Raw genomic sequence first — 26,816 nt, 5'->3', positions numbered from 1 at the left:
CAAAAGGAAGCGGTTTCTAATTGCAGAATGCCCAGGCAGATGGGGTGAGGGATTCATTTTCAGGACGATGCAGTGGGCAAGTTCACGCGATGTGCCTCTTGGCTTTACAAAGGTATTTGCAGGAACTGAGAGTGTCATGTGAAAGAGGGAGGAGAACTGGAAACCAAGAAATGCGGTAAATACCTTGAAGACGACGTGCAGCATCATCTGGAGTCCGCTCTTGCCAGGGTATTTCCCGGCGATGTTGGCCGCGGACAGGTTGAAGAGGTTGGCTCCTGTTTCGGTGCAGATGGCGTGGACCAGCATTTTCTTGCCTACGCCGGATGGCCCGGCCAACAGCAGTGATTTCACCAAGGGAGCTTTCTCGTGCACCGTCGGAGAGCCTGAAAAAGGCGGAGCAGGGGCTCTAACATCCTGCCGGGAAAGCCTGCGCGCCTTACCCTGGAACACCTGCGGGCCGTGCCTTCCCCGTGGATCCCAGCATCGCCACTGCCGAAGGCGTGGGCAGCATGTCCAGCCACGGCACATCTCGCACCCCAGTGGGCTCCCTGGTACTCTGCTTTGTCAGTCAGGGCTTATGGTGGAGCTCAAGGGTGTCTGGGGTTCCCCTATACCTTCTCCTCTCCCACCTTTTCTTTGCACTTCCCTAAACTCGTAATTTTAAAGAGCATTCCCATAGTAACTACCCACTGCTGGCTTTTTTTGTTTTTGAGAGCAACATTAAGTCTTATGAAATTCTCAGAAAGCAATGCAGACACACCAGTGATAAGGGGCTGGGAAGTGTTGATTTCCCGGAAGCTTCTTTCCTAGCATGTAGTGGTGCTCCTGAGAAAAGGGAAGACCTCAATCTGGGCGGAGAACGCCCTGGACTTCTGTCCCCTGCCCTGCCTTCTGGACTGCTGCAGCGGAGTGGTCGGACTCTTGGTAATAAGGCGAGTTGGACTGCTGAAGTCATGCAGAGGTCCCACCTCTTTCTCCCAGCTGCACCACCCAGGTACTGAGTATGCATCTCAGAGAACGCAGGCAGAGCTCTTACTGGGCACCAGGTAATTGTCAGGTGGACTAAATCCAACCCTGGCCAGCATTACGGAGAAAGCCTCTTCCACCACGTCGGCTTGCTTTCGTTCGGCTTCCAGGCTTTCTGTGATCAGCGGTTAAAATGCCAGTGTAATTGTTATCATTCTTTTCCTTTCTTTCTTGTGTAACTGAAAAGATACAGGCCATCCACAGTGGCACCTCGGTGCAGGAACGTAATTTGTTCCACAGTTCTGGGGCAGACGGCAGTGGGGAAGATGGCCGCAGTTGTGCTCCTCACCCCATGCGGAGTTCGTGAACAGAAGCAAAACTCTGCGTAAGGCTTCTGTTTGTGAATCAGATTGTTTTGAGGCATTACTATACTTGATGGTTGGAAACTGAATTTTTACAATTACACATTGTTCTCCACATAAACTTGGAAAATAGTTTTGAACAAATTCTCTTTAAAATGAAATCAAATCAGCATGCTTTATGTGCGGCTGGCCAGGGCCACTGTAACGTCAGATGACGAGGAGGCGTCAGGAGGTAGGAGAGAGACCCGTTCATCTGTTACCTCCTCAGCAGAGTCGACCCACCTCTGTTTCCCTGAGCCCTTCCTTTTGTGCCATGGTCCCGAAGTCCGGCCACAATGCACGAACATTTTATTCTGTATTTGGTGTGTGGCTTGCCCGTTGTAATGTGGGTCGTGTTGTGCCCAGGGCTTCTGTGAGGAGTCAAGGGTCATCAAGACTGACCCGTGACATCTGTTACTGTCTGTCCTTACCTCTGCCTCATCACAGCCAGCTCTGCAGCTGCTGGCAGGGACCCTGTTTGGTAGGCACCAACCCTGCGGGTCTCTGGTGGGACGTGGTCCAGGGAATCGTCTCTGGGGTTGGCATGGGGGGCTGGGCCAAGTCATCACTCCTGAAGGCCAGGGTGGCACAGCCCATCAGGTGGCAGAGACAGAGTGTCCATGTCCAGTCTGGTGGACCCTGAGACAACAAAAGAGCTCCTGGCTCTGAAGCCTGGGCCCTGCCTTTCCTGGGATCCCTGGTATGGAAGGGTGTTTTGTGCATAGCCCTGACTAGGGGCTGTGTGTGTGTGCGTGCGTGTGGGTGTGTACGCCTGTGTGCCTGCACAGATATGAAAAAGATTGGATATTCGCTGCCAAGAGTTTACAGCCAGAGGGGAAGTGAGACCCTGCTGCAGGAGGCAAATGGTGCTCGGCTCCATGAGCCACATGATCTCCCAGAAGGACCTAAGTCCAGCAGGGGGCGGGGGGCACCTGTGCTGGCCTCAAGGGATTGGGAGCGAGGGAGGTGTGTGGAAGCTCAGCGCCGTGGTCTCAGCCACACTGGCATGCAGTGGGCCGTCAGCTGGCGCTGGAGCAGTGCTGGTGACTCCGGCTGGTGAATGGCGGAGGACAGGCGGAAGGAGTGCAGGGAGAGGGTGCTGGCTCTCAGGGCTCCCAGACAGGGGCGGGGGATGCAGCTTGGCCGTGGGTGCTGGCTGTGATCAGGGCTGGGAGAGACGGACAGAGGGGAGAGGGTCAAGGATGGAGTCTGGGCAGGGGCAGCAGAGGGAGACCCAGACGAAGGTAGGTCAGACTGGAGGAAGGGCGGTCCAGGCACTGCGCCTGGTGCCCAGCTGACCTGCGGAGGCCACAGGTGGGAAGGAGAGTCCTGGAGTCTGGGGCCACCGGGAGACAGTGTTCGTGCTTTCCCTGCAGTTCTCTTGGAGAGACTGGAACGCTGCCATCTCCCGGCATCCACCCTCTCCAACTTCCAGAGGATCCCAGAGTAGGAGCAGGCTGCGTGCTGAGTGCTGAGTGCAGTTTGGCCTCTTCCTGGTCCTCACATGCTGGAGATACTTAGCAATCTGTAAGGGCAGGGACAGTGTCCACCGCCCAGCTCTGGTGTGGAATGGGGCCACGGGTGTGAGTCTCTCGAGGGGCTTGGCACTGAGCCACCTCCCCAGCCCTTCTATATTTTGTATTCTGAGACAAGTTCTTGCTAAGTCACTAATTTGCCCAGTCTGGGCTCAAACTTTTGACTCTCCTGCTTCAGCCTCCCTGAGTGCTGGGATTACAGGTGTGTTCCACCACGCCTGCCTCAAATGGCCACAGAGCACAGTGGCGGAGCGCTATCCTCGCCTCAAGTGCCTCTGGTCACACAGGGACCAAAGCCATAGGACGGAGAGCAGCGGCATACAGGGCAGAGAGTCACCTTTCCCATACCGCTGGGCGCACCGCGGGGCTCGGCCTGCACCATGCGAGCCTCAGTAGTGACTGGACCGCAGAGAAGACTGGCAGAGCCTCTTGGTGAGCGCTGAGACCCGGGGCCCAGTCACAGAGGCTGGTGTGTAAGAGGCGGCTGGCACCCTGGCCCTCCCTCTGCGGTGATTAACTGGCCCGAGCCAGACTTAAGATGGCACAGGTGCCCCCTCCACCCGTCCCTTTCTGTGCTGGGCACGCACCACCCAAGTGAAGCCAGGTTGGCTCAGAATTCTCAGTAGGAAAAGTCAAGCTGCATAGCCCTTTCAGTGACAGACAGGAGCCCGCTCTGGAAGGCAGCAGGGGCCCCTCTGCTTGGGACAAGGCACCGCAGGCTCACCTAGCGGCAAGATCCCGTACAAGGTGATGAGCTGCCGCACGTCCAGGAGCGAGGGCATGGGCTCTATGGCCAGGTGGCGCAGCGTGGTCCCCAGGTAGCTGTACTCGCCTGGGGAGGAAGGAAGCCCAGGATGAGTGGGTGAGAAACCGTGCCTGCCCCAGTGGCAAATGATGGCGGAAAACAAGCTGCACGTTCCACAGCGACTGGAGTGGGTTATGGAGAGTCACTGTGAAGAACACAGCTCTTCTCAGGTAAAGGTTTGAAGGAAACCCAGACAAGAAAGAACGGCTGTATGAGCTCTAGTACCTGGGGGTTGTGTTGACTATCATGCCAGCCTAGTTATCTTTTTAAAAAGATAATATTTGCATGTTGGGTTACATAAAATGAGAGGGTTTTAAAATGCGGGACATATACATAAGGTTAAAATATTATAGGGATTTGCTTTATTTACATGCTAAGAGATTATATGTAAGTTTGCACACATTTCAAAAATAAATTATTTAACACCCAGGTGGAATTTGCATTCGAGCAGTGAAACTCTGAATCTGAAATGCAGTCACTTGAAAGGAAAGGCATGAGTCTAATTTGGGATAAACAGAAGCATCTCTTTTGAGGGGAGTGTTCATTTACATTTTTATCATTTTTAGAGGGTTACTGGAGGAATAATACAGGAATAAATCTTTACAGGTTTAATTAGAAGATATCAAAGGGCTTAATTGTAGCTAGCCATAAATCTGAAGCGTTATTTTCTAACTAATTTAGATAAGGTCACCAGGAAAATTAGTTTGGCTGTCTCCATTTGTCACAAGGATGGACCTTTATGTGCTCGCGTGGTTCTCTGGGTTTGTGATGCTCTGAATCTGGAGTAAAAGCACTCAGGGAAGGAGCCCCTGTATCTCAGTTTTGTTTTTTGATGACTCCTTCTCACAGCAAGCGCTGACCTGGCAGAGCTTTGGATGTTCCTTGTACATGGCAGGTAAAGTACACATGTTGTGTTCTTGTGTATGTGAAATACTAAGACCATCAGGAGCTCGTAGGCATCTTCAAATGCTAAGAATTAAAATTCAGATCTTGGCCTCTGTTTTGTGGGGGAAGGCAGTCTCCCAAAGTCTCTGCAGGGAAAAAATCCAAAGTCCTTTACAAGGACAATGGTATTAGTTGTGGGGTGAGTGATAATGAAAGCTCCCATTACGGCTCTGGGTACCGTGCTTTTTAATGAGCAGGTAATAAATAGGAGAGTAGTTAATTTAGCTTCCACCAGGATAGAAGGAGATCCTATGGCAATCGTTAAATCGAGCGCTTACTGCCAGTAAACATGACATTAGAGGGGATACGAAAGTGACCTCAATTTTTTTCTGCTTGTATAAACCCATATTAATATCCAAACACGCCATATTTTCTAAGACCTAACATATTTTATTTAGACAAATTATATTAAGTGGAATTAGTGGTATGGGTCTGATGGAGGGATCCAACAAGCCCGGGCTGTTTGCCAGACAACGGGCCTGAGAGGCAGGTATTATGTTTTGCAATTGCCTAGAACATGAGCCAGGGTCCCTCTACTCCTTCAGTGGTCAGGAAGTTGCAGGACAGCAGAGCTCCCGTGGGAGGGAAGAAGAAAATAGCAGAAAAGGTATTTGAGACAGAGAACAGGGAAAAGGCCCAGGAAACAGGATGGAAAGAAAAGAAACGGAGAACATGACAGGGTTGGATTGTGCCCCCAATGGGCCCCTCCCTCCCCATGGCACCTCAGCCTGTGACCATCCTTGGGAACACGGCTGTTTGCAGATGTGTTTAGCTAAGACGAGGTCATGAGAATAGGTTCTAAATCCAGCAGAACTGTGCCTCTATGCAAAGCGGAAGTGTGGACACAGAGAGAGCCATGGAGGGGGAGAATGCTACACGAAGATGAGGCCGAGACGCAGCCACGCCTCTCTACACCGACGAACACCCAAGACAACCAGTTGCCAGCAGGAGCAGGAGGACTCAGAAGAGGCTCTCCCCTCAGCCCTGGAAGGAACCCATCCTGCCCAGGTCTCGGGAACGTCCACCTCCAGAACTGTGGCCTCGTAAATCTCCATAGCTGGAGCCACCTCACTGGTTGTATTTGTTATGGTTACCGCCCTGCTACAGAAAGAGCAAACTAACAGAGGAGAAGCAGAAAACTAGAGATCAGTTAAAAAGTAATGAGAAATGAAAAATATCTGGTATACAAATGCAGTCAGCCTCATGTCCTACCCAACATAGCATTAAGAAAGGCACGAGTGTGGAGCTGTCTATTAGAAAAGTAAATTCCCCAACGACAGGAGGTGAAGCCGGGGGCGGGGGGATTCCGTGAAGCAGACCGCTCTTCGGCCAAGGGGCCTCCAAAGGCCCATCACGGGTGCTGGCGACCTGCGCAGCCTCACCAGTGCAGCAGGGACCGCATGCGGTTATCGCCTGCTAGGGAAGTCGATGATGCAGAGCAAGACAAAGCCCAGGGGTACTGGCTCATGTCTGGCACAGGCTCCCCAACTTGCACAAAGAAAGCGTGTTGGTAACTCAGCACGGAGAGCCCTCCAGAGACACCTCCGAAGCGGCAGCTCCACCAAGACGGCGTGGTGAGCTGCGAATTCCACCACTTCAGACGTTTTCCGAGCGCACCTATGGAGATCAGAGCTTCTGGGGTTGAGCTGTGACCTGCTAGTCTCCTACGCTTAGCGCAGGTGACAAACACAGAGATAAGGTGAAGAACAGTAACTGGACATGGGTCCACTTTCAACCAAGGGCAGCAGCTCCTGAGTTGCGGGTGGGGCAGGATCACTTGCAGGGCAGATTTGTGTTTGTTCTCCCTGTGTTTCCTGTGATATAAGTGGGGAAGCAGGCATGACTGGGATTCAAGTGGTGCTGAAGGGAGGGTGGGATTGCAGACTGTAAGACTCTAAAACCTATTTTGTGGCCCCCGAAGTGGGGATCTGGAGAGAGTGTTTCCTGGTCTGCTGGAAATGTCCAGGCCACAGCCCGCTGTGTATCTGAGGCCCCTCTTTCCTCCTTCCTGAGGACTCCACATGCTTATTTGATCCCAATTCCCCCAATGTCGGAAGTCTGCACGGTGTGGCTGGCAAAGATAACGGAACACTGAGGCCCTCAGCCTGCTCCCAAGTCAGAAGTGGGTTGGAGGAGCCAGCTATGGATAACTGAAGGACTATCCAGACAGCAAAGCCCTGTAGAGGTAGCCCACTCCGCCTCACCAAACCAGAGGGTGGGAGTGACGGATAGGATTGTGAAGTAGCCTTCTCTATGGCCAGTTAACCAAGGGGGCCAAGCTCAGATTAAGAAAATTGAGGAAACAGATAAAGACATGAATCAGGAGAAGATTGTATGTTCAAAACACTCCCCATGTCCATGCCAAAGAAAGGGCTGAATGAGGCTTTCTTATCATCTGCCAGATGAGCAGTCAAATTAGCAGCTGGGCTCGGGCTTGAACAGATTAGGTTCAGCCCGATTGGCCACACTACAGGATGTGCTGTCACATAAGAGGCATGTGACTGCACCTTTCATGGGTTTTGTGACATTAGCAGCCACTAATGGCTAATCTCTGTCAAAACCACTACCAGTTATGATACCCAAGAATACCTAAATTCTTTGTAGGTCCTGGGTCTTCCTCCCATTTGCTGTGGCTGCTCTCTCGCCACTGTCCGAGCACACGGCCACCCTGGCCACCCTCACACTCTCTCCCCGGCAGCCCTGGTGTAGTCTTGCATTTATCTGAGGGCATGCACTGAATGCTCACCACCCGTCTTGTGCCAAGGCCTCTCTACTCAGTTCTGACTGCCTGTAGCTCCTTCAGGTTGGGCTCATAGAAAAAATTCAGAGATCTTGCACATTGTAAATTGGTGTTCTGTACTGCTGCAGATAAATTTGGCTGGGTATAAACATCCTTGGGTCCTTCCTATTTGCTCTCCTTGAGTACTGAAAAGCTGTTACTCCTTTTAGCTCCAGGATCAGGTGTCAGCGTCGAAAAGTCTGATGACAGCCTGACTGTCCATCCCTTACAGGTCATACAGAAATATTCACAAGTTCTGGTTCTCAAGTTCGTTCTATGCCTTGGCCTTGGTTTTCTTCTTCAAGGTCTTGTATAATGGATTGTATGCTGGCTGCCTTCAATATTTCAGTCTTTCTTTTTTTATTTCTCTTAAAAGCATTGCTTGTTCTCTTTATTTTTTTATTTTGTTTTTTTTTTTGGTTTTTCTCCGGTACCAGGAACCGAACTCACGACCTTGCGCTTGCTAGGCAGGTGCTTTGCCACTGAGCTAAATCCCCAGCCCTGTCTTTATTCTTTATAATTTAGTTCTAAAAAATATTTCTCCTTATTGTAATATTTCTTAAGTTTTGTCACCTTATTTCTGAGTTTTTCTAATTCTGTCTTCTGCTTATGTGCTCTTACGTGTCATCTATAGTTTTCTTAATGTAAATTAGCTTTTTTTTATCTAATAGGTTTCAGTAAAAATCTGCTTTATGAGGTTGACATTTTGGGATATTAATTTTTCTTTACTATTTTTTTCTTATGCTAATTTTATGTGGGCTTTGACCTTGGACTCTCCCATTGCTTGACCTCATGTGAGTGAATATTCTACACTTGTAGAAGAAGGTATGACTCAAAGAGGCATTCTGACCTCACAGCGCCCCCTCTTCTGTTGCTTCCATGTATGTTAAAAACGGAACATACATGGAAGATGTCCTGACTCTGTTTCCCTCCCCCAGCTTTTTCGTTGGGCCTGGCTCTGTTTCATCTTGATTTTCCTTGTCTTGTTCAGTTTTGATTCTCAGAGTCTGCATGGTGAGGCTGCTTTCTGCCTCAGCCCTGTGCTCCCCGGCTGTGGACATGGGTGAATCCCCTCCTGATTTGCCTCCAGGTCTCCTGGCTTGTGGCCCTGTCCTGTGAGCGTGCTGCCTGTGTGGGCTCTGCTGTCTTCTGGTCCCTCTGCGTCCCTGGTGGCTTGAACTCTGAGGCTCAAGAGTGAACAGAGCCGTTGAGTTTCAGTGCGAAGTGTGGGGTTTTGGATTTGCTGTCTGGCTGTGCTGTCCCTTTATGTGGCTGTCTGGGAAGATACACTTCCCCCTTCCAGGGCACGGATCTGAACTGGGAAAAACTAAGGAAAATATGGACAAGGTCAAAATGTGCCAGCCTTTGGGGAAATTTGATTTTTTTGGGGGGGGGTGGTAGTTGGGGGATTGAACCCAAGGTCTTAGCACTGAGGTATATCCCAGGTTTTTTTTATTTTTTATTTTGGGACAGGGTCTCACTAAGGCACCAAGTTGCCTAGGCTGGCCTTGAATTTGAGATCTGCCTGCCTCAGCCTGGTGGAGTGCTGAGATTATAGGCATGTACCACCATGCCCACTGAGAAATTTTACTGATTTTGTTAGATTCGCTCATTTTCATTTGGAGTGACTTGTAGGTGGCTGACCTCTCTCTGTTGACCTGAGGCATTCTGATGCTGCTATCTGCAAAGTGAGAAGTCACAGGAAAAGTGCAGAATGGGTAAGACATAAAGAAGGCATCGAGAGATGAGTCCACTTAGAGTTACTGAGAACCCACCGCAGGCCAGGCCCTGTACTGAGCACTGGACGCTTCTGTTCAGAGATTCCAACCACTGACAAGCAAGAGACGGTTTTGTTAAAAATGGTCATTGAAAAATATTATCAGAATAAACAGAACAGAATCAAGAGAATGCACGAGAGAACTCTCTAGCACTTGAATGAGAAACATAAAATAAGGGCCTGGGGTAGAGCTCGGTGGCAGGACGCTTGCCTACTGTACACAAGGCCCTGGGTTCCATCCCCAGCACCACAAAAGGAAAATAAGGAACATAAATAATCAGAAACCCCATCTACAGCCGGGGGTGGGGGAGTTCCAGTCTGAGGAGCTATAAAGGCACCTTCAAGCCCCCGTGAGGAACCAAAGCTCGCTCAGGGGACCCAGTAGTCATGCTCTGCTCGAAGGCACCGCTGGTCTTCTTGCTCTCACATTCAACCTGGGCCAGCGGACGCATTACAGGGAATCATGCCAGGGACGACGTATAAGGGACAGCATATAAGGTGTTGGATCCAAAGAGAATCTACGTGTCTACCGTGGTGCTAGCACAGCTTCAAAAGGTCCCAGGCTTCCTCACAGGAGAATAATGTTCTCTCTTCCACATCAAAGAAGTGAGGGAGGGAGGAACCCCATTTTCCCACTACCCTAGCAATAGAATCATCAGTGGGTGTGGAAACGTTTGTGTGGAGGGCGGCCGGGACCGAGCCCCCAGGGACACAGGCATTACCTCCCGATGATTCATCAGTTCTAAAGGGAAAGGCCAACCGTGCCGAGGGAGAAATCTGGGGACAGCTCCTTTGCCTCGTGGTCAGTTTGCTGGCACCAGTGACGTGACAAAGGGGTACCCTGTGTCCCTGGGGGAAACACTAAGAGTGACACACTGTCACCTGCCGAAAATGTTCACTGTAAATCGGGTAAGGAGGAAACCATGAAGCAGGCTCAGCTGAGGACAGTCTGACAATCAGCCTGGATTCTTCTGCAGGCAACGCTGTGAGGGGTTGTAAAAGGCTGAATGGTTCCAGAAGCAAAGGGCTCAGGGAGAAGAAAGAGACGCAGCCACACTCACGTCCTTGCTGGGAGTCCTGGCTGAGAAAGACAAACCGTCCTGGAGGACACTGGCAAAATGGAGTATCAGCTGTGGATTCAGTGAGAGTGTGGGTACTAACGCCAGATTTCCTGAGTGCGACCGTCCTCTCCTAGGAGACATTTTCCTCACGAGAGTGGGCACAATATCTGTAGTAGGAGGGCAGAGTTTTGAGAAATTTTATGTGTTAAGTGTGTTTCCAGGTCATCGTATGGTTTTTGTTTTAAATCGACAGAAACACATTAATGAAGGCTGTGATAACAAGCCTCTATCCTCCTGCTGCGTCTGTCCCTGCTGGAAGGCCCTTTGCGAAGGAACTGCTCCTTTAAGTGCTATGCATTGTGGACTTTCTTTGAAAAAGTCTTCATTTCCTCCAGTTAGGTTAGGCCAGAAAGCATGCGCCGTGGAGCGGAATGGTGGTGCGTATCTGTAATCCCAGCTTTCTGGGAGGCCTAGTCAGGAGAACCTCTTGTCTGAGCCTAGCCCAGGCAATTTAGCAAGATCCTGTTTAAAAACCAAAACACTGTAAAGGGCTGGAGGTGTAGCTCAGTGTGTGTGAAGGCCTGGGTTCAATGCCCTGTAGCAGAAGAAACAGAACAGAACAGAACAGAACAGAACACAGCAACAGCAGCAACAACAACAACCCCAATGCACCAAGGAAATGGCTAGCGGGTTAAAAAACCTGCTTCTACCACATACAGCGAGAGAAGTGGGCCGTTATTGTGAAGAGACCCAATGAGTTCACAGCGGCATCCTCCTAGAGATTCAGGTTAATTCAGCCTCACCCACATTCACCAGGAGACAGCACGGGCCAGGCCTCGGTGTTGCCCAAGACGCAAATGAAGCGTCTGTCCACAGCTGGACCTCGGGACCCTGGCTGTGCTGTGACACATGCACTGTCCTCAGTGTGCCTTACCAATGTAATCGGAGAGGTTGACCTTCAGGGACTGGATCAGCAGCCCTTCCTCCACCAGCTCCCTGTACAGAGATTCGATGGTCCTGGGGGTGAAGCACAGCGTCAGACAAGGTCACACACGTGAGATCTGCAGTGCGTCTGTCAGTCGTCACCTATGCAACTGACTCAAACCACGGCTACTTTAAAGCGTGTAGGCAAGTTTGGGAGGTTTAGACCCAGATGTCCCTCCAAAGCCACCTGTGCCCATTCATAGGCGGGCCTTTGGGAGGTGAGTGGATTGTGGGGGTGTGACAAACACCAGTGGACTAGCCCACTGATGAGTTTACATGTATTGTGACCTTGGGAGGTGCAGCCTGGTCGGAGGAGGTGGTCACTGGGGCGGTGGCCCTGCAGGGTTCATCTCCTTTCCTCAACTTTCTGCTTCCTTCCTCCATGCTATGAGCAGCTCCTCTCTGCCAAGCTGTGCTGCTTTTGAGCCGGCTGACTCTGGACTGAACCCTCTACACACCGAGCCAAAATAAACCTCCCATCCTTTAATTTGTGGGACCTGGGTATTTTGTCCCAGCAATGAGAAAACTGACTAAGACAAAAACAGTTGGATTTTTGAAATGTTTCTACAACTTGAGGATAAATTAGGCCTTAAAAAAATACTTTCACTGACCCATGTGCATACTGGACATTTCCTATTAATAAGAATTATATCTCTGGGTGTCCGAGAGTAGCTATAACTCTGCAAGTCTGCATGCTGGCAGAAATATGAATTAGAAATCACCCAGTAACAGCAACACAATGGGCCTATAATTATACATTCAGTTAGCATGTGCTAGTCATAGGAGATCGTTAATCCTTTGTGAAATTTATGTTTCCTTGTAATGGTAGAATAGTTTAAAAGAAATATCTAAAAGGAACAAAAGCTTACACTGGAGATAATTCTTAAGTGGAAGATAAAACATCTAAAGCTGTGTGAGATGATTTGTTAGGAGGGTGATTACTTTTTTGCAATATGTACAGAAGTCAAAACCCCTTCTCCCGGGAGGGGCTTGGGCACCTAGCCAGCATACTGGCAATTTAGACCAACTAAAAAAAAAATGTGGAGTATCCTAATTAAAGACGAAATCCCCACAGACAGTGACTGGAGTTTGGTTTGCTGGAATTCAGATGAATACAGCTCAAGTATTATACAACAGGATCCTTTGAGGTGTTTTGTCTTTACTTTAAAAAATTTTCCATCGCACTCTTGTCTTTCTTTAGGCTGGGGATTGTACATGTAGCTCTGCTTAAACAGCTTACCACTGTTCTGTGATCCAGTTGCGTGTGATTAAAAAAGATCCAAAGATGTCTGTTAAACTCAAGCCAAACTTGGTGGGGATTCAGGCCAATGCAGTGAACCCAGTCTTTGGGGTCAGATATATTTAAAAGAGTAAGCCCACTGCTGAAAATTAAGGAAGGCTTGACTGTAGTGGCATATGGGTACTATCACTTGTGTCTAGGTGTCCCCCCACAGCCTCGTGTGGTGACAGTGGAGCTGTTTTGAAGGTGGCTGGGTCTAGAGTGTGTGAGTCATTCACGGTGCCACGCTGGGATTAAGGGGGGGGATTACTAAATTGGTCCACTGATTGGTTGGGCACTGCCCTAATCGCAGTAGCCTGCACAGAGGATAAAAGGGGCAGAAAGACCCTGTGAAGGCCCCTTGTTGCTTCGCTAGCTTCTGCCTGCCATGAATGTTCCTCCTCTGTGAGATCTATCCGCCATGACACCCTGCCTCGAGGCCAGCCGATGACAGACTGAAACCTCCACAAACTGTGAGCAAAGTAGACCTTTTCCTTTTTAACTTTAGGTGTTGGCTATTTTGTCCCAGCAACAAGAAAAATAACTAAAACAGTGCCTGCCCTATATCAAGGAAACAGCACCTAGAGTGTTTTAACTTGAGTAATTATCTAATGAAGACACGTAACACAGGCATAAAGTAACATAAAATTGAAGACAATTCCCTAAAATTATCAGAACAAAATATATTAGGAAGCCCCTACCACAAACCTCTATTTGGACTTTTTTCCAGTGAAATAACCTTCTCTTATGGAATAAAGTGTCTTCCACTCTCAAATCGCCTTAAGCTACAATGGCAACACTGTGCTGGGGGTTAGCTTGGTGACAGCCACGGCAGAGCTACCCGAGTGGAGAGATACAGGGTCTTTAAAACTGAAATGCAAAGTTTTTCAGGAACGAGACGCCAGGTGTTTCTGGACAAGAGGAGCACAAGGTACGGCCCTGTGTGCAAGGCAGAGGAGGGCCGTGTGCAGTGCCTCTGTGATCGCAGCACCGTAAGGGGGCGCATGCTGAGACTATGGTCACGGCCACCTCCGGGACCCCGAGCCGCACGTGCGGTCCGTGCCGCTTGGTAGCGTTTTATTCAGCAAAGCCGTACTTTCCATGCAGGAAAGCGGGAGTGCGTCACGCAGCTCAGGGGCCATGTGGTTCCCCATGTGGTCTCGGCTTTGCTTTGTCATCACTGTGCTCTCTTTTGGGATGGATGAGACAGCAAAGGAACAAAGCAGCCTTGAAGATCTGCAATGGGACACCCGTGGCACTGTGTGTCCTCCTCCAGGGATGAGTGGGACCCACCCCTGTCCTCAGGAGCTGCCCTGGAAGCCAACTCAGTTGGTGTGCAGATGGACAGATGCTTGTCCCCAGGAACTGGGACTCTGGGTCTCAACCTGAACCTGTCCCCAAATATGGCAACCTCAGAGGGGAACCCCCTGCTGTCTGAGGGTGCCCATCGCCTCCCTGAGGTGTCCACAAATGGGACCCTGGAGCTCTGCTCCCCCTCCACACCCCAGAGAGCTCAAGGGGGCCTCCTCACCGATGGATCTTGCTGGAGCAGAGCTTGGGAGGAGCCCCACTGCGAGCAACACAGATTCGCCTGGGAGCAGAGCCCAAGGCAAGAAATTCCTGCTGCCCATTGATTGGGGATTTTAACTTAATTCCTTGATGGTGTTTGAAAATGAGGTGCGAGGTATTTGTGGCAGTAGTGAGGACTGAACCCGGAACCCTCACACTGAGTTATAGCTCAGCCTCTTCCTTCTCTTTTTAATTAAAATTTCGAGACAGGGTCTCACTAACGCAGTAAATTACCCAGGTCTGGGGTAGAACTTAGCATCTTCCTGCCTCAGCCTCCCACAGTGCTGGGATTACAGCCAAGCGAGAGCCACTAGGCTTGGCTGCTATCTGTTCTCAGTATCTCAGCACGAGAGATGAAAGTCGCATATTCATACTCAAGCGGAGGAAACTCACGGGGCGGGAGGTCCGTAGGGGACTTGCCTCACGCTGTGTAGAGACAGGACGCAGCTTGCTGGGCAGGGCTGGTCTCTGCCCCGCTGGACCGGAGCCTCAGTCTGGCCTCAGAGTTCCACCACGGTGTTATTTCCTAAGCAATTTTCAAAGTACGCTGCCCTCTCCCTCTCCTGCGAGAGCTCTGAAACTTCAGTCAAGTTCCAAGAACTCAGAGGCGATGGGCACCAAGGTTTGCCCTGGGCTTGTTCCCCCTACATCGCATTGGGGGGAAACTGAGGCACTGTGTCAGGACAGGAAGGGAGGTTCCTGGCTTCCTGCCACCTTCCCTGCCCCTGCCCACCTGCCACCCAAGGGAAGGCACCTGCCTGGTTCTTACCTGTCAGCGGTCAGGTCCTTGTCTTTCTTCCCTTTTTTCCCTTTTTTGCCTTTCTTCCCTTTCTTTGGCAGAAAGAAAATGGAAATAGAACAATTAGGTAAAAACAAGCAAGTGAACCGTCCCTAAAGTTAGCCAGGCAAATTGTGTCTTAGGGCAGGGTGTGGGGGTGTGAGCCGTGTGACTCCAAACTTGGGCTGCGGTGCTGCTGTGGCTGTGGCTCAAGGGGACAGAGGGCAGGTCTCCGTGGGTGAACCTGCCTGGGCCCAGACTCCCAGTGGGCCCTGGGCATTCTGTCCCTCTTCCTGGGCTCTGGCACAGGTGGAGAATGAAGCTGTACTCGTCTCTGACACCTACCATGATCTAAAGTTTGATCCCCAGGATTCAAATGTTCACTCCTGACCCCCAAGGTGATGTCATGAGGAGCTGGGCATTTGGGGGTGATGCGGTCCCAAGGGCTCCGACCGCAGGCACAGGTTCCCATGCTTCCAGAGGTGGAGAGGAAGAGCTGCTCACCCTCCCTCCACAGAGGGAGCAGGAAGGGACCACCCTCGAAGCAGGATCGCCTTTATCTGGCTTCGTTTTCAGGGTGCTGCTGGGCTCTCTTCTATTTTTTTTGGAACAGGTTGAGAAGGAGTAGTGTTTATTTTTCTTATATGTTTTGTAGAATTTGCCTTGTGATGAAATACAAGAAGGACATGGTGCATGAGATCGTGCACATGCAGAGCAATGAGACCCGCTCCTGAGGAGGGAGGCTGGGGCCGAGTCGTGTGAGATGAGTGGGAGTTACCTAGGCCTGAGCTTGGGGACAGGAGAGTGGAGTTGGGACGGAACAGCATGGGCAAAGGTCCTGGGGGAGGCAGGGGGCACAGTGCCTCTGAGAGACAGCGGGGCAGGTCAGTGGATGACTGCAAGCGGGAGGAGAAGGCAGCGGTCAGGCGGGAGTGGTCCCTGCAGGTCCAGCAGAAGACCGAACTCTTGACTCCTGGGGGACTAGGACACCAGGGCAGAGTTGAAAGGGGGAGAGGCCAAATCAGATCCATGTTTGGTAAAGGCGTCTCTGGGCCATGGCTACGCTCTGCTCAAATCCTCTTCTCTGGACGGTGCTGGCTTACACGTTCCGCCCAGTTCCGTCCCTCGGACTCCTGGGCTCTTTCTTTCCTGCATTCATTCCCCGTGGCCAACGCTCTTTCTCCCGAGGGGACTGGGTGTGGTTACTTAAGTTTCAGCCTACGGAATTCTGTCCTCCTCCAGTCCTGTCTTGCAAGTTTACCCTCGAGCGACCCGGGCTGAAGAGCTGGGCTCGGGAAACCCTGCAAGGACACGTGTAGCCGCAACCCCTCGGCGCACTGACACCCACTGTGGCAGAGCACGACTGCGGCATTTCTCTGTTGAGCCTTCTGGCCCTGACGGCAGGGCTGCCGCTGGGATGAAGGTGGAGCGGGGTGACGAGGAAGTGGACCCGGTGCCTGGATGCAGCTGGCCACTCGGCACAGTTGTGAGATGGAACGGGACAACTCAGGGCTTGATTCGTCTGGCGCCTTTCACTGTGACCCCCTCTCACAATCCTGCTCGCTGCTGTTGGCCTCCCCTGCAGGACGAGCCACAGGAGAGGCAAAGGACATTTAGGGCACATGCTCCAGCTCCTCTGGGGGCCTTGGCTGATGTGAATCTGCAGTTGAGTAGGGTAGGGAGGTCAGCTGAGGGGAGCTGAGCTCAGCCCGGTGTGAGCCCACAGCCCTGCAGGCCAGATGAGGGACCAACTGAATGTGCCAGGGGAAGGCATGCCTTCCCGTGAGGCATCCTGGGGGCAGCCAGGTGGTCTTGCTGGTGGCCCTCATGACCTGCTGTACCTGGCAGGGGCTCCTTTCCGTTATGGAGCCTCCCACCCGCCCTCATTCAGGCCTCACCTTCTTCCCTTTCCTCCTTCCTTCTTTGACCGGAAGTTCCATTTCTTTGTTCACAGCTAGTTTTAGGTTTTTTAGTTCCTGTCTCATTAACTCGTCAACCTAGGCGGGAATAAAACATAGGCTTTTAAACATTTGAATTTAAGATTATGCCTTGGGTTTTCTTGGTGAAATGTAAAAATCACTTAAATTCTGGGGCAGGTCATCCGCAGGAGAGTGGGAAAAGCACAATGACTGTAGTAAATGACTTGCTCTCACGACAGGGTAAATGTAGGATACCTGCACTCTTATCTCTGACTCTAACTCCTTCCGCTTCTCCTGCTTGATCAGTTCTGGATCGTAATCCTGAGGAAAATTCCAAGATTCGTCTTTATTCATCCACATGTCTGTATTCCAGGAGGACAGAGAAAATGGAAAATAATGAAACATGCGGGTCCCTGAAAGCAGTTCTTGTGACACAAGCACAAGTGTAATCTTCTTGTCCTAATGCACAGAGTAAAAGTTGAATAAAATAAGCTGGAGGGTGATGGGATTCACAGACATGACGGAATATCTTGTAAAAAAGAAGACACTGCCAATGTGCAAACATCAGGTAAAAAGGTATGATGCAGTCAGTATCCTACTATACTATTAGAACCACAGGAAGGCAATATGTTCATGTGGGAACATATTATAAGTCTCTATTATAAGTCTCTAACAATTATAAGTCTCTATTTTGCAATGTATTTATTACTTGTATTATTCATACGATTCACTGAGATGTGAAAGATTTTGTTAGCTGTTGAATGTCAGCAATTCACACTGGCCCTGTCATGTAACAGGTAACACTAAACACACCAAAAATCCAGTACTGTCCCCGGATTCAACAGCTCTACTTTTAAATTTCTGTTGGGATGTTTTTGAAATCACACATATGTTAAGTCCTCCTTTTGCCTTATCCTGGTGGTTAGGAGACTGGGCCGAGAGAAACACGACCTGAGAGAAGGTAAGGGTAGGTTTGTATCATTCAATTAAGTTGAAACAGAGCTCGTTTTTCAGAAGGGGGACACAAAATGCATGTGGGAGCGTGGGCAGCTGGGTCAGAGGTGTAGGACTTGGGGGGTCCCCTGCTGAAGAGGAGCCCTGACACTTTAGGGAATGAAATCTCTTCCTGGAATCTATGCTGTGAGATCAAAATACACACTGTCTGTTTAAATTTTTAAAAAAATTGTAGTAAAAGGCACATTGCTGCTAACTCCCCACCCCAATTTTTTCCTCTCCTTTCGAACACATTCATCCCATCATTCTTGCCACTGTCAGAAGCAGTTCTGGAGTCCTCTTTTCTGAGTGTCTTTATGAGGTATGATCAAAAATATGGTAAATGTTGCTGCCGAGTGTCATCTAGTAGAAAGACAGGCTCAAGAGAACATTGTGGTGTGCCCTCATCCACCTCACTGAAGGGGTCAGGCACCCTGCGACTTCTGGCTTTCCCCAAAGTCAAAATGAACACACAAGGTCAATGTTTTGAATCCATTCAGGACATCGAGGCGGCCACAACAGCACAACTAAAGCCGTGAGCCAAGACTTGCGGAGCTGCTGCAGAAAGTGGAAAGAATGATGTGATACGTGTGTTTGAAGGCAGGGGGGCTTTGAGGGAGACTAGTGGTCATGTGTCTTTCACTGACAGCCTCTGGCTCACCTGCCTCTGCCACAGAAAGCAGCAGAGTGGGCTGGGCGGGGCTGGGAGCAACCAAGGCGGACCAAGGTCTCTGCCACCCAGAGACGCGGAGGAGCCTGTTAGGGACACGAGGTTGAGGAGGGGCAGCTTTTGAAAATCACCATGCACAAAAGACCCAACTTTCCCCTAAAAAGGTTGCCGTGGACTTAGGCGAAATAAACAAAAACTAAATCACAACCGCGGTAAATTTTTCATCAAAGCAACTCACCCCGGTGTCCTTCCCCAGACAGGGCCGCCAGATGAGCCGTGGTCCAGGGACCAGGCACAGGGCCCAGGAGGGAACACCGAAGTTCAGAGGGTGTTATCACCCGCTGGGGCAGGGAACAGGAACCAGAGGTCCAGGACCCTCACGGAGCAGACAGGTGGGGTGGGCATGCAGGGGGAGGCTGGGAGGCCTGGCCGAGTTTCTACTTGGAAAAGAATCTTTCCTGGGTGTGCCAGGTGGCACTAGGATCCAGGAAACGTGCCGCATAGCGTGTCTTTAGTATCGCACTGGTGTAAAGAATACACTCTGCTGATGTTATTTCCGCGCACGCTCCTTGTTAGAATCCCACAGAGGGTGACTTGCCGTTTGCTTGTAGATTGCTAGCAGCAGAAACACAGCCGAGTTCTGGGGTCTGCATTTGAAGGTGACCACTCATTTTTAGCACATTTTCTGAACTCTACATGAGCTTAAACTGCAGATCACTTTAAAATGCAGGAATAACACATACTTTCTAAAAAAATGTGTTCAAAGTGGTAAACTTTTCCCCCTTGAAAATAGCAGAAAAGGCTTTAATGTGCTATAATGTGCTATAATGTGCTATTTACTAACAGTAACTCTTTCCAGCAGATCTCCCCCTTGTAGGACTTCTGAAGTATGGACGAAAGGAACACACACTTGTTACATGAAGGCGCTTGGAACCAAAGAGCTCTCTTATTTACACGGAGCTACTTTTCTTTTTCATGCTGTACATTTCCTCAAAACCAGCCTATTTCGGGGGACCAACCTATTTTGTCATAAAAGGAGTACAGACTACTTAGCAACAAGAAAACATGATATGATTATTTATGGAAAAAGAAAACAGTCCCAAGTGACACATTCCCAAGCTGCAGTTGAGATTCCTTGCAAAATAAAGCACTGCAAGGCAGCTTTTCTCTGATTTCTCCTCTCGACGGTTTTAATGGATTGAGTTCTCCGCTGGAACTTTGCTTTTCTCATGACACTTTTGCACAGGCCACTTTTCAATCCCTTTAAGAATTTCATGGGCATTTATACATGCAGGAAGCTGCTCCCGACCCTCAAAGGGCAGCAAGTGCCACTCTTGCTCCTGGAGAGAGAAGGCGCTTTTATCTCAAGAATGTGAAAAGCGGGCCGGCCGGTTCACACGTTGGGAGGTGGTGCAGGAGGGAGCTGGGGGTTAATCTGAGTGATTAAAATGCTAATGTCCCATTTGGAAAGGAAAACCTTTGATTTGAAAGAAAAGACTTCTAAAATGAAGAGATCTGGTTTCTCTAAGGTAAGGAAGACCTGGCACCTCCAAGGGCCCCACACCCAGCTGGGGGAGCGCTTCCCAGCCCTCAGGGAAAGGACAGGCCACAAAAGTGGGGGCGGTGTCAAGAGCCTTCCCAGGAGGGCTGGCAGGTTGCAGGAGCTGCCTGCCTGGTGAAGGTCTGATTTCTCCCCCAATTTTTACTCTTTGTCAAAACAATGCACGCGTATTGTCTGCAACAAATCCAGAGTGGTAAAAGGATAGTAAAAAAGTCCCCGTCACCCTGCTGGATGGCATTCATCCTCATGTCCACGCACTCACTACAGAAGACCGGGACCATATTCAGTCGTTAAATCCTGACTTCCTGGAGCTGCTGGAGGAAGGCCCAGCCCACAGAGGGGACTGAGCACTATAAAAAGCCAGAGAACAAAAGAATGGCCTCCACTCCAAGACCAGCGGTGCAAACACAGCTGGGCTGGTGGCTGGGGAGGTGGAGAATGCCATTTCACCCTGGTTCCAGGCCTGCAAGGGCAAGCGTTCTGAGCAGAGGACAGACAGTGTGCTGGCCTGCTGAGGATGGTGCTGGGCTTGGTGCAGGAAGGGGATGGCAGGCACCTGTGTGCTGGTGTCGCTTGTCATAGGGTTCGTGTTCCTATGAGAACCCAGTGTCCACCTGGTCCGACAGGAAGTGGGGCTCAGGAGGTGACATGAGTTGTGGAAACAGGAGGCTTCAGAGCCCCTCAATTCCTCTCAACTCTGAACAGGACAATGACTTGGGGCCAGGGCACCTGACACTCCCAGAGCTGTCCCTTTTCAGGACCTCCCTGAGAACGGGCTCCACCAAAGGGAGAGTAACAAGAAAGCCAGAGAGTGGCAGGAAGCCAGTGGAGGCCAGGGGAGGCCGGAGGACGCGCTATGTGGAGTGGAGGGCGTGGAACACGGTCACCTGCGGTGCTGGTGGGAGGCACTGAGCAGAGTTCAAAGCAGGGGAGGTGGCTGTAAAGGCCAGAGGGGGATGCGATGTAAAGCAGTGTCGTCTGCGCTGCTGTATGGAGGAACCCCAGCCTGGCCCGTGACCCCGCGGTGGTGACTGCTGCGAGTCCTAGCTGGACTCGGTGGATGTCTTTGCTGTCGTCTACACAGCTCTGCCACTCTCCCAGCCCACTGCTCACTGCCACACTCCACACGTGAGCGTGTTGACAGCAGATTCTACCTCAGATCTCTAGGACAGCACTGCTAGGGACACGCTGGGGACACTCAGTCCGTGTCTGCTGAGTGAATACGCAAGCCGATGCTTTGTGTCTTGCCGAGCCAGTGAATCTCAGGCTTGGAGGCAATGGGGCTCCTACGGGTACCTGCCCACGGGAGGGCTGTGTGCCTCTCCTCGTTGATGTGAAGGTTAAATAGGATGGACACGGGAAACAGCTGGCCTTGCCTGCTGTGGGCTCTTCATAAACGCCACTTGACCCGTGACCTCCTGCCTCCCCCGTGACAGCAGGTTCCAAAGCCTGTCCATGCCACGGCTCCCTCTGGGCTCTGCCTCAGTTCAGCATCTCCTGCACTGTGGTGCCCTCCCTGCTACCAGGGGTCTGTAAGAAAACTTAGGGTGGCACCTAGACATTTTTCTTTTATCATTAGCGCATCAAGTCTGTGACTATATTGATACTGCACAGGATGGAGACCATTTATTGGGGTGAAAGCTGAGTCCACTTAAATTCAATAACAGGACCAGTGCTACTCAGATCAGACCAGGACAGGAAGGAGGCACGTGACGGGCTGATGCGGGAAACACTCTTTCATGTCCTCACTGCAATTTTCAGGAACCTCTACCGTAGCGCTAATCACCAGGGTCATGTGGACGGATCAGTCTGTGTTGGGATTTATCCTGAGGGTGGGGTGGAAATAGAGGAATTGGATAATAGTTCCAGCAAATTATAATGGAACTGTCTGAAAGACCAATTCACACACTCACAGGTCTGGCCGGATCATGGCTGTGGTAATCATGCTCCACAACTGACGAAAGAATTATGTGTCGGGATCCAGGCGCATGTCTTAGTCTAATAGGATTAAGACATTTCACTGTGCATATGGTATCCATTTTCGCTGTGTAAACAGTCTAGAAAATACCTCCCTTGCCTGTCACTAAGCAAGCGAATGGTCAGCTGAAGTCTTAAGCTTTCAAAAAACAGGGTAGAAGTTTCCAGCATGTTCTCCTGCTGTATGTGTCTTGCTTTTTTACCAGTTATCCGCCGTAAGCCACCAAAAGGAGCCAGTGACAGAGTTACTGTGGGGTGCTCACCTACGGCCTCTCTTGACCCGCTCCCTAGTCCCCCCATACGTGGGCACAAGGGCCAGTGTGTTGTGCTTGGTGGACAGAGTGACGCCTTGGCTACCTCAAGCTCTCTCCTCGACTGACCTTTGTATAAGCTGTTTCCTTCCTGCAACGACTGAAGGAAAACACTTGGCGACATTTTCCACTCCTCATCTTCTTCCTGTTTGGAGGAGAACAATGTTTCTGTTAATTACAGGCACAGTTTTTCTGCCAAGGCCAGACAACAAAATACACACACGCCAGAGCTGCCATGGTGGTTGGAGTCATGAAGGTCGCACCCTGCCCATCCACTGGGGCAGCAGGCAGGGCTGTGCCCGCCTGGCAGGGCGTGATGCTGAGGCTCCCTGAGGCGGCCCCTGCCCACACTGCCCTCTGTCCTCGGTGACCTCCTCAAGACCCGGCTCAGGTTTGGTCCTTCTCTGGATCTGGCTCCTTCTCGGCGGATGAGACGGAGTTCCCAGCTTGCCTCCTCTCCCTTGTCACTGTGTCCCCTTAACCCTGCTGGGACCTGCTCCTGTCCTGTGCCCCGCTGTGTCACTTGCCAGCTCCAGGCTTGTCCCTATACAGCAGTGTCCCCTCCTCTTGCTCACCTGTCCCCTCACTGAGCCCAGAAGCCAGCTGTGAGCCACAGTCCAGTGCTGAGGGCCTGGCTTCCTTGCGGTACTGGGTCTTGCTCTCCCCTGGGCCCTGGACCACAGCCAGGAGAGTCTGGCCACATAGGTTTGCACCGAGATTATAGGTGGCTCCCCACCTGCACCTGCATGTGAGATTACTGGGGCTCCACTCTGAGCCCCAGCCAAGTGCCCTGCATCCCTACTCTCCACGGCCACCTGCTCCCAGCCGTGAGCTGGGACAGCCTCCTCTGCTCCAGGAAGGTCTCCCTCCGATGTAGGCTGTGGGCTGCCCACACCTCTCGCACATCTTCTGCCTGTGACCATCATCCGGGTCCCCAGCAGACTCAGGGCTGTGAGCACAGGCAGCATCAGCCTGGGAGCCAGCACCCCTGCCCATGCATGAGGCGTTTAATGAACATTTGTGGATGAAACAGGAACATAGGATGCGTATGTTCAAGCCATGGACAAATGGATACATAAAACGCGGCGCTATTAGTCACACACCGGGACAAGGATGGGTCTTGGAAGGGCTATACGAGAAAAGCTGCACACAACCACTGAGCGGTATGGGATCTCATCTGCATGAGCCGTTGAGAAGAGGCAAATCTACAGGCCAGAGAACAGGCAGAGGCTGCCAGGGACCCAAGTGGGCTGGAGGGGGAAGTGGGAAGCAGGTCCTTAAAGGGAACAGGGTCTCCGCCCGAGGCGGCGTGGACGGCTCAGCCCAGGTGGAGGGGATGCTCGCACCACTGCGTGGACGCACCCGTGCCTCTGAATGTCCACTCTGATGGCTCACTTTATGTTATGTGAAATTCATTACAGGGCTGCGGGTGTAGCTCAGTGGCTGAGTGCCTGCTGGGGATGGAACCCCAGGGCTGCTGAGAAAAGAAAAAAAAAAAAAATCACATGATCATCCCAAGAACTGTCCGCTCTGAGCCCGATTCTTTGCTTTGGCATCTGAAAGACAGTCTTGGTCAGCGGAGAGCCGCTTAGTGTGAGTCATTTTCTCACAAACTCTCCACTTTTCTCTTCAGGACTGGGGACTGGACTCAGGGCTGCAGCACTTCGCAGCCTCTCTCCCACCTCACAGCCATGCTCATGCTCTCCCGCCGTGCGGCTCAGCTGAGGAGCTGGTGACTGTCCCCTAGCACACGCCGGGATAAGAAGAGGCTCCTGCAGAACCATCTGCTAGTGCACCCCAGTGCCAGCATCCCTGGGCTGGCTGGGACTGCCCACCGCACAGCCTGGCAGCAGGAAAGGGTGCCATGGCAGTGCTGGGGCAGGAACCCTTGAGCTCTACCCGCGTGCCCAGTCCAGGGCTGCCCAGGCCTGCTGTCATGGGCAACGCTGCCTCCTGTGTGAGCAAATCTGGCCTGGTGCCCTGGCCGTCAGCTACTTCAGAAGCCAGCGCAGCACTGTCCCAGCCACAGGGTGGCTCAGGCCCCTCCAGGGCTCCGGGGGCCTCTGTCATCAGATGCCTCCCCCATGGCGCGGTCAGTGGCCAGCTGGCCTTCAGAGCTGCACCTCCCTGTACCCTGACATCCACCTGTGCTCAGCCGCCCCGTCCTTGAGCTCTAGGACTCCTCCAGCCGGGCTGTAAGTGCCTGATGCCCCTGTAAGTGCCCAGGCTTACTGACTGTCCTGCTCTGGCTACAACGACACCCAGTCGTGAGAGAACACCCTGCAGGGAGAGCGTGGAAGAGACCCGTAGTGGAAAAGCCGTGTCCTGGAGGAAACAGGTGGTTCAGGGCCTGAGAGAAATTCAGAGACGCTCTGATTGGCTTCTCAGAGATACTATGTATTCCCTTCCTCGCCTTCCGCTTTCCCCTCTACCCCTCCCTCCCCGCTTCATTCTGTACCTCTCCAGCTCTCACTAGGGACTCGGGGACCTTTGTCACTTTTTAGCCGATGTGTTGCTGTCCGTTATGGGCGTTTCTGTTTCTGATGCTCAGCTTGCGTCATACTGGCTGTCGGGAGCCCCATAGACTGGGGTGATGCTTTCGTGCATGGATAAAGAAGAGGAAGAGGAGGACCCCAGGGCAGGGAGCCCAGGGTGAGTATTCCCAGCCGAGGGGAGAGTGGGTATGAGGCCCTGGCGGGGAGGCCCAGTGTGCCGGGAGTCCCAAGCAGGAGTGGGCAGACCCAGGGGAGGCGTGGGGTGGGGACAGGGACACAGATGGACAGACAGAGAGACAGCAAGGAGACAGGGATGGAGGAGGGCCTCGGCAGGACCTGGAGCCATGTGTCAGAGAGAGCTTGGCCTCGGGGGACCGCTGGCGCTGGAACAGGGGTGGAGAAGGAGGGGAGGCCCTGTGCCGCCTTTGTGCTGACCACAGCGCCTTTCCCAGAGCCGGTGTCTCTGCACACACTGCCGGCCACTTGTGCGGCTTTGTTCCCTGCTCTCGGGCATGGGACTCCTGGAGGTCCGGCCCTCGAGCACCCCCTCAGGTCCAGGGTCCCTGCTCCGCACAGAACCAGCCCCAGCCCCAGCCTCATGTATAACAGGCGCTCGGGCACGTACGTAAACATCACGCTCACAAGTCTGCTTGTGCAACTTCATTTTTATAACACACGTCAGGTTCCCAAGGGGAAAAAATACTGCCAGGCCAGTTTTGGAAACATCTCATCCGGATCATTTAGACTGGCAAATGCTAGACATTCCCATGACTTAAGAGGACACAGCTTTTCAGGAGGTAATGATGTAAGTTTCGTTATGCTAGACCCTGTTTTTAAAAAAGTCTACTTTTGTGAGTGCCTATTAATTTTACAAAATACTGGGTTTCAGTGCATATATTTCCCTCGTATCCACCCCCTTACACCCTTTCCTCCCCTCAGTCCCTTCCTCTTGTGTAATGAGGGTCTCCCCTCTACATTCACATCATCGTTTAAGAGTCCACCCCTGGGGAGGGCGCAGCACGCTTGTCTTTTGGAGTCTGGCTTATTTCACTTAGCGCGATGGGTCTCCAGCTCTATCCATTTTCCTGAAGAGGACATGATGTCAATCTTCTTTATGGCTGAATACTAATCCATGGAGAGAGACACTTCTTAGCTAGAGGGGAAAGAGCCATGGGAAGGTTCTGCTCACCATTCTAACTAGACTTTTGTTTTTGATAACGTCTTGGGGTTTGCTAGATGACAATATGTTGCCCATTTTGACCATTGTGGCGGGGTCTGGTCGGGGGAAGGTTGCGTGAGGAAGTCTGACTCTGCCATCTGAATCCCAAAGTCTTTTTCTCCCTCCAGGGATCTTTTACTGGGATGGGGTCACCTAAGTATGGTGAGCATGTTGTCAACACCCTTTTGTGGTACTAGGGATCAAACCCACAGCCTTCACACAGAGCTACATTGCCAGCCATTTTTGTGTTGAGACAAGTTCTTATTAAATCACGAGATTTCCCAGGCTAGGCTTGAACTTGCAATCCTCCTGCCTCAGCCTCTCAGAGTGCTGGGGTTATACATGTGCCCTTTCTGATGGAAACCTCTTAGCCGTGTGGCTGGAGGCTGCCCCAACAGATGGAAGCTCCATCTGAGAAGCTCTGCAGACAGGCGCCACCAGACATAGCACTCTGCTTCTGATGGGAAAGCACAGGTGCACTGGCCAGCGGGGGGCAGGACGTGGATGGGGACCCTGGGCACCTACGGGTGCCTGCAGAGGGGACAGATGAAGGAGTTGGCCTGTGGACCCGACTCCTGAGAGTTCCCCACTCCAGCCCAGGGTGGCTGGGCTTCCTGGCTCTGGACCCTGCACACCCTCTGCGTTGTCTTAACCCTGTTCCCTGGACGAGCCTGTGCTCCTAGCAAGCCCCCTGAGTCCTGGTACGGACCCTGCGCACAGAGCTGCTGCTGCCTTCAACCTGCAGAGCCGGCAGCGGTCGCTAAGGGCTGCTCTGCGCAGACTTGACTTCTG

At 51.7% G+C, this 26,816-nt stretch overlaps 1 protein-coding gene across 5 annotated transcripts in view; it reads right to left on the bottom strand.

Moving 5' to 3' along the window:
- The window catches only part of Iqca1 (IQ motif containing with AAA domain 1), a 134,115-nt gene that overhangs the window by 30,804 nt on the left and 76,495 nt on the right, over positions 1 to 26,816 (bottom strand). For 4 of the 5 annotated variants that reach the window (XM_005395314.2, XM_013519968.1, XM_013519967.1 and 1 more), the window contains exons 9-15: positions 22,380 to 22,455; positions 17,054 to 17,160; positions 16,778 to 16,876; positions 14,871 to 14,932; positions 11,204 to 11,286; positions 3,627 to 3,734; positions 184 to 383 (exon numbers count right to left, since the gene is read on the bottom strand). In XM_005395314.2, coding sequence (XP_005395371.1) covers positions 184 to 383; positions 3,627 to 3,734; positions 11,204 to 11,286; positions 14,871 to 14,932; positions 16,778 to 16,876; positions 17,054 to 17,160; positions 22,380 to 22,455 — 735 coding nt within the window. The remainder of the gene's footprint in view (positions 1 to 183; positions 384 to 3,626; positions 3,735 to 11,203; positions 11,287 to 14,870; positions 14,933 to 16,777; positions 16,877 to 17,053; positions 17,161 to 22,379; positions 22,456 to 26,816) is intronic. The other variant, XM_013519966.1, reaches the window with a different exon arrangement.

Source organism: Chinchilla lanigera, unplaced genomic scaffold (genome assembly GCF_000276665.1).
Source record: "Chinchilla lanigera isolate Chin_1 unplaced genomic scaffold, ChiLan1.0 scaffold00052, whole genome shotgun sequence".
NCBI lineage: Eukaryota > Metazoa > Chordata > Mammalia > Rodentia > Chinchillidae > Chinchilla > Chinchilla lanigera.
This window is presented reverse-complemented; position numbering and strand designations above follow the sequence as displayed.